General features: G+C 35.3%; 1 protein-coding gene across 1 annotated transcript; it reads right to left on the bottom strand.

Annotated features, from left to right (window-relative positions):
• Positions 1-2,538: 2,538 nt before the first annotated feature.
• On the bottom strand, positions 2,539-7,174 carry LOC136204108 (casein kinase 1-like protein 1). Its single transcript, XM_065995305.1, has 14 exons — positions 6,663-7,174; positions 6,540-6,580; positions 5,861-5,930; positions 5,609-5,757; positions 5,429-5,524; positions 5,265-5,335; positions 4,954-5,015; positions 4,783-4,846; positions 4,615-4,699; positions 4,408-4,534; positions 4,191-4,273; positions 4,059-4,122; positions 3,596-3,735; positions 2,539-3,308 (listed from the first exon to the last, which is right to left on the bottom strand). Exons 1-14 carry the CDS (start codon positions 6,736-6,738, stop codon positions 3,009-3,011), a joined length of 1,428 nt encoding a protein of 475 aa, XP_065851377.1. The 5' UTR covers positions 6,739-7,174; the 3' UTR covers positions 2,539-3,008.
• Between the last annotated feature and the right edge of the window lie 554 nt (positions 7,175-7,728).

Genomic DNA, 7,728 nt, shown 5'->3' with positions numbered 1-7,728 from the left:
AATCTTCTTTGTCTATTCAATCTCTAGAAAAAGTAAGTAATTATTTAAAAAACTATATTATAATAGAAAATTAAATAAATATTAAATTAAATAAATTATTATATTATTAATTAGAATTTGAAATTCGGTTATGTGTTTTTGTCAGACAAAACAAAAACTTAATATATCAATTTGAATGCAATGAACTTCCTTACATATCTTGGAAGCCGGTGCGTATCGTAACATTTGCAACTCCATATTTATTTCGGTTTTTTGATCACCTGTAAGGTAGTTGTTCTCTCTTATCCCTAAAAGGTATGGATTTATTTTATTGGCATTAGACATTCATTCGGCCTTACTCATTAGGAGTAAGTCTTGAATAGTCTCCGGTTTGGGGTTGTTCTTAAATTGTTCTATCTCAGTTAGGATGTGAATGCATGTATTGTTTTTTGTTCTAATGAATGTCATGTATCGTCCTTGTCCAGATGTTCTATGAGTACATGTATAGATACATGATAAGTTGTCTACTTCTGTGTACTTGGAGAACTGTAGGGAAAGACTATCATATTTTCATTAGAATGGAAAGATCTGCATGCATTTACTAGTAAGATTGGAAATTTAAGAATGGTTTAGGTTGGAGTGATAATAAATAATCTATAGAATCATATTGTTACATCCTTATTTTTATTTTGGACCGATTTTGTAATTAATTACTTTTCTGACCTAAATTGTGTAACACATAGATTGGGTCGAATTAATAAATTATCAAAAGTTCTGGCTCAAATTTATAATTATGCAAAATCAGTTTGATTTATAATTAATTAAATTATTTAGTAATTATTTATATCAATGAATCAGTAATTATTTAATTAACCACGGGGTTGTGGTAGAGTGGTAAAGGCTCCTCCTCCCTTAACCAAAAAAATGAAGGAACGATTCACACTTCTTTAAAGACCAATGATCCAGGTTTTGTTCCTCTAGCCAAAACCGGGAGGGACCTTGCCCACAAATTCCAGATGAGAACAATTCTCTGACTATGACTACATCCTTAGCCAATATAAAGTGCTTGAGACTTTGGCCAACAAGTATGGTGTTCTTTTATTGCAGGTTAACCACAAGATTGGCATGATGTGTGAAAACAAGAAGGATCAGGCTGAAGCAAACGCGGCCGATTCTCCATCAAAAGGAAAGGAAAGTGTGACCTCAAGAAGGGTGTCTGTGCAGGGTCTAAGAGAGAGAGGAGTCCATAAGTAATATTTTGAAAAATAATAGTAATACAAAATTAGATCTTTAAATCATTACATCTAGAGAGAGGTGTCCAAAAATAAAAATAAAAAATTATAAAAAAATTAAGAAATTAAAATCTCAAAAGGACTAATCATAATTATAATTCATATGCCTAGACAATTACAACACATTTCTACAATTATGTTTTTTTATAATAAATGATATTTTTTCAGAAATGAAAGTGTTTTGCACAAAATTTTGCAAGTTTGTGATAATAGGAGTGACATTGCCGAAGACTTCAAAGAAAAAAACATTAGTTGTTCGGATCTTTGAAGTAGCTGACAATTCGCTCATCCAAATTTCCTTCCCAATCATACCATATACCATTTTCATCACACAACTTCTCAATTTTGTTTCTCCTCTTCCTACCTGTAGCATACGAATGGAAAAATCTCGTGTTGGTATCCCCTTTTCGAAGCCACTGCATTTTAAAACTCTGCTTCAAGTAGACATCCATGTTGCTCAGTAGCTGAAAACACTCATTTTGCTTGCAACAGTGAGCTTCAATCCCCTCAACATCTCTGCGACTATGGAGAAGATTCAACTCCTGCTTCACATCCCTGATTTTTCCTTTAATATTCTAAAATAGTCCTTCCCACAATTCTTAAATGCAGCTCCACACTCCAGCAATTTATCCTGAGCTAACATGTATTGAAAACTGTTTTTTTTTTTTTTTCCTTTATTGTGATATTAAAAAATAGGCGTAAACCATAAGGACAACTCTCTGTGCCCTTTCAAAACGGTATATCAAAGCGTGTATTAGTTTAGAAAAGCTATTGCAAAATATGCTTTAAGAATGGAGCCACAATCCATATGAGAAGTCAATAGAAAGACAAATAGTCAGCACGTTAGTCACTTTTAGGGACTTTAAGTGAAAGTAATCAAAATGGACAACTTCTATCCATATGAATTAGGCCTAAAAAAATGAAATGATCATTTGGCTTGAATAAAACCCATTTCTAGTGATATTTTTCAACAATAATTCAATTGAAAAAATATTTCCCAAAACCACATTAAAAAGATAATCCACAAAGAGTAGGTCTGTCAAGTAGTTTTGCAGAACATGTCCATTGTATCTAGCAAACCAGAAACGAGTTGTTACAGTTAACATACTGATTGAACTATAACCTTCAACCAATTTTATTACAAAAGAAGAAAAAATGAAGAATGTACCAAGAAAAGATTAAATACAATGTCTTATTTCTAATCATAAAGGCGAGTAAAATAGTAAAAAATGGAGAATTGATCTATCTAAATCACAAAAATACACCATTCAAGTTTAGCCGAGACGGTCATGCTGATATTTGTGAGTCAAATTTCAACTTTTGAAAACTTAAGTGGAACAGAGTACAACGCCAAATTTACAGTGGCTTCAGGTTTGAAATTTTGATTCAAACATAGCATGTTTTCTTTTTTAACAAAACCAAAAAAAAAAAAAAAAAGGTGGCATCTTAAATGAACAGACAACAGAAATATGTTAAAGCTATTGGGAATATCTGAAAAATAGTACTTCCACATCAAGCATCTGTAGGAGCCGTCTACATTCAGGAAGTTGACTCCTAGAGGCTGTTTTCTTCTTAAATCTTGCGTGTGCAAATTCAAATCCAGAATTATAATTGTGCCCCCAAGCACAATTTCATCAACTCTCAACTTTGTGAGGATAAACAAACCCACTTCTCAACTGTAACAGCACACGAACAGAACAAATCCATGATTTACAACAATGCATATTAGCTGAGCACCTAGAAATGAACCTTCTCGTCACCCTCGAAATTCAGTCCCTCGATTCCCTTAAGGGCAGATTCATAAGTCTTCGAGTGTGCGGCATTTCTTGTTGACGATGACCGCCTGGGGTCTGAAGATCCAAGCGGAGGGCTCCTTTGCCCACTTGATACTTTATGAATTGCTCCTGGGCTTGCATCTGTAGTGCGAGAGCGTTGAGGATCTGCATCACTTCCAACAAACATATCACGGCTCGAAGAAACACCAGCTGGTTGTCTTGAGGATCGGCTTGTTCGCCCCATAAAAGTAGAGCTTGGTAACTGCTCCATCATTGCACAATGTAGGTTAGTTGAGGTATAAAATATAATCCAACTAGCTACTGCAGTAATAGTAGTTATTAGCTCCATAATTTAGTTGAACCAGGCCAAACTCTTTGAATAAACACAATTTTGGCCCAAGTTATCAAATGGTGGTCATGAAATATCAAGAGGATCGAAGTTTCACATGCCTCAGGCTGAGGCATGTCACTCAGGTGATAAAGTTTGACAGGCAGAATATAATAATACAGTTGCACAAAATTCAACAAAGGGGTAAATCGAAAACTTACAATAGGATCCTTAATAATTGGAGAATCATTCGCAACTGGACTCTTTTGCTTCGCATAACTTCCAGAATTAAGGAACTGCCCTGATAGTCTGCGCCTTGTAGTATCCATTGACTGTCCAGTTGGCCGTGATTCTTCTCCGCCTGCAACAAAGGAGTATCTTCTTTATTAACTCAAGAAATAGCATAATGCATATTACACATGAACTGCAGATATCTACTCCAACTCCCAAGAAAAAACCAAACGAGTAAGGTTATTTCAACTAAATTCTGAATTCAATTGCTATTGAGCACACTATTATGCAATACAAGAATCAAAATTAAAAAATATGCAAATATAAACACTGCATAATGTTAAACAATTAAAAGAACTAAGAAATCAACCAAAACAGCTGCATGCAAGCAAAGCAACTTAATTTTAAGGCATCTACATTGAACATCCAGTAAAAGGGACAAGCAGAAGGCACCTGTCTGTCTATCTGCACTGGCAATAGCAGGAGGAATTCCAGAACTAGTTCCAATCCCCGGGCCCTAACAGAAAGAACTATTCAATCTCATGCCACCTGAATGAAAAAAGGAAATAATGTGCCAACACTTACAAGGGCACGAGCTGGGGGATTTGCCAGCTGTGATTGCTGGTACTTCAATATCGTCCAGTCAAAGACATAATCAAATTGAAAGCCTGGAATAAAGAGTAACATGTAAAACGGTCGAATATCAGATACCAATCCTAAATCTCAAAAAGGAAAACATAATCCGAAAACAGAAACAAGATTAGGCAGAACTGCAGCCATTCAACAGCTTGTATATTCCTACCCTCACGAATAAAGAGATCGCGAAATATTCTTTTCAGGTAGGCATAATCAGGCTTATCATCAAATCGTAAAGAACGGCAGTAATGGAAGTAGGATGCGAATTCGGTTGGATAACCCCTACATAAAGCCTGAAAAGCAGTAAATCTTTGGTCAGCTTCATAAGTTAGAAGACTGAGTAAAAAGAAGCACCGAATCAGGAACATCATACCTCGATTGAAGTAGAGACCTTCTTTTCACTTATTTTTTCATACTTCTGCTTTTTAGTTCCTGCTTTCAGCCCTTGCCAAGGAAGACTGCAGAGAAAGCAACACCAGTCAACAATGCACCAATCAAGAGCAAGCAATACAAAAAGACAAAAGCAGGCAGCAAAAATCACCTTCCTCTTAAAAAATACATTAGAACATAACCCAACGATTCTAAATCATCCCTCCGGCTTTGTTCTAAAAAAGCATGAAGAAATGAATTAAAAGGAATCACAGGACCAAAAAAGAACATTGTTAGATTGACCAGAATGTTGAACAGAGCATGAAGGGAAAAAAGAACGTACCAATTCCAAGGTGAGTGTTCATACTTGCATATCTAGCTGTACCAGTCAAATTTTTATTTTCCCTGCAGTGATTATTTACCATATAAAGTCAAGCAATCAACTAATTGACACAAACAACATAAAGATATGCAAGAAAAAAAATCCACATCAGAATGCTACGAGTGAACAGTAGTACAGGGACAATCATCCCAACAAACGTTAAGCATATTACAATGATATAAATCATATCTACAATCCTGCAGCACATATCTCCCTTGTAGAAACATAAAAGACATTCTATGGACTAAACCTTAAGGTTGAACTCTTTTCACCTGTAGGGAATGTGTTGATGGGTCGAACTATCTCTATACTTCTTTGCCAAACCAAAATCAATCATGTAAACCTGCATGACAGCAGATATTAAATATGTTAACATGGTTCTGTTGGAAGAGGAAAACTATAAATATAAAAAAAATAGGGTCCGTCTAAACCAAACCTGATTAGCCCTCCTTCCCAAGCCCATGAGAAAATTGTCTGGCTTTATATCTCGATGTAGAAATGATTTCGAATGGACAAATTCAACACGATTGATCTGAAACACAAAAGGGAAAACAAAATATGCTCTTTAGAAGGTATGAACCTAAAGCAGCAAACGCATGAGCATAATAAAACCTACCATTTGATCAGCTAGCATAAGCACTGACTTCAAAGAGAGTTTCCTACTGCAGAAGTTAAACAGATCTTCAAGACTAGGTCCAAGTAAATCCATCACTAGAACATTATAGTCTCCCTCAACTCCAAACCATCTCACATTTGGAATCCCAGCTGCAAAATTGAAAAATATATGTAAATAAACAGAACATAACATCAAAATATAACTATCATAAAGAAGAATTCTAAAGACAGATAAATCCAAGAATCTCATTACTTCCTCCTTGAAGGATTCTGTACAACTTCGATTCATAGAGCAACTGAGGATGTTTCGTCTTCACATTTTCCTGCGCGTCACAAACCAATTCAGCATATTATTCTAAAGCATGAAAAACTATAAAACTAAAACAATTCAGCCAGAAACTACAACATCTATGATACACAAGTTGACAATAATTTTCTCCCAAGCTCCTTCTAGAGCATAGCCTCCCTGGAAGGAAGCTAATGAAAAGACAGTTGCTCCTTGATGACAGTTCTAAAAATGCCCACCACCATTGTATAAAACCCAAGCTTTTATTCTGCAAGCCTAGAGTTCAGAATGGAACCTCATATTACATAGCTCCAACTCACTATGATCATTCATTGAGTTGTAAACTGCAACTCATGACTGTTTAAATGGCAGGTTTCTCTTCCAAATTAACGTGCTTTGTCAGAGGAGCTATAACTAAGTTTGGTCAGATAGTAGCCACACCATAAACCCATATCCCAATAAGCGTAATTAACTTGTCTCATCCGTCCAAAATTCATGGAAAGGAAATGAGACAAAATGATACATCTAAAATCAACTTAGGTATCACCAAAATAAAATAGCATTAAAACAAAAAAAGAGTAAAATTGAACAAAAACAGAAGATCCAAACACAATTCATAAAAACAATTACGCTAGAGAGAACTTACAAGCTTAATGGCAACCTCTTCATTCGTCTGGATATTGGTTCCTAAACGATAAAATTCAACAATCAATTACAATCAAAATCCACTTGATACCACCAAAGAACTGGGTAAAAAAAATAAACAAACCAAGATAGATCTCTCCAAACGACCCGCTGCCGATCTTTCTACCGAGCCGAAACTTGTTACCAACACGCGGCTCCATCAATTCAATTAGCAGAAAGGAAAAATAAAAACCCTCTAGCTACGATAGAAACCCTAATCCAATTCCAAAAAAAAAAAATAGAATACTACGAATATGCGAAAAATTGCTGCCGAGGAGAAAAAAACACGACACTGTACAGCGAATCAACCGCACCGACAAATGGAAAAGCCGCAAGAAATTGAAAAAAAAAAGGGGGAATTGGAGATCTAGAATTTCTCGGACCTCAGAGGATTAGAGAATTAAGAAAAGAAAATCCTAAATCTAGGGTTAGGTTAATTACAGATAAAGAAAACTTGAAAAGAATAAACAAAATTTAAGAACAGAAGACGTTTCCTGGTCCTGGTATTATCATCTTCCCCTGTTTTCTCTCTCTAGAAATGCAATCTTTCTCTCTCCTCCCTGTCTCGCATGGTTAAACAAAGTTAATCGAAACAAAGCAGAAGTCTTTGAACAACGAACAATGTGTGTACGTAACGTGTGCGAGTGTGTGGGTTCGAAGAGTTTTTTTTTTTTTTTATTATCATTAAATTATATTAATTACTGCTATTTACTATTATTATTATTGTTACGGTTTAAATAATATTATTAATCAAATAGACGTTTTACCCACGCGCGATAATAACGCGTGAGCCAAGGGAATGGGTGAAGCAAAAAGCGCGTGGTGGTGGTGGTGGGGCGGAGGGGGCGGTGTCAGTGTCATGTGAAGTGGAGGAAGTGGGGGTGGGCCGGTGAGGGCTTTTTCTTTTTTGTTGTCACGTGATATTAAGATAGCGTATTGCGTCTGATATTACAACGGTTAATCTTTTTTTTCATTAAGAAGAAACAGCCGTTAATATAAACGTAGGGTCCTATTTATCAACTAGACGTTTTAGATTAAATTAGCGTTTTTGAAATAAAAAAATATATATATACATATATTTAGAATTTTTTTATGACTTCTAAAAGTTTGACTAGAAAACCAAAAATAACAATTAATTAAAAGTTTAACGA

This window comes from Euphorbia lathyris, chromosome 8 (genome assembly GCF_963576675.1).
Source record: "Euphorbia lathyris chromosome 8, ddEupLath1.1, whole genome shotgun sequence".
Lineage (NCBI taxonomy): Eukaryota > Viridiplantae > Streptophyta > Magnoliopsida > Malpighiales > Euphorbiaceae > Euphorbia > Euphorbia lathyris.
Note: the sequence above shows the minus strand (reverse complement) of the source record. Positions and strands in the feature narration are given on the sequence as shown.

Coding starts and splice junctions, on each gene's coding strand:
- LOC136204108 (XM_065995305.1), bottom strand. CDS start 6,738: ATGGAGCCGCGTGTTGGTAACAAGTTTCGGCTCGGTAGAAAGATCGGC. Junction 6,581..6,662: donor GTTTGGAGAGATCTATCTTG/GTTTGTTTATTT, acceptor TTTATCGTTTAG/GAACCAATATCCAGACGAAT. Junction 4,274..4,407: donor CGATCTCTTTATTCGTGAGG/GTAGGAATATAC, acceptor TCTTTATTCCAG/GCTTTCAATTTGATTATGTC.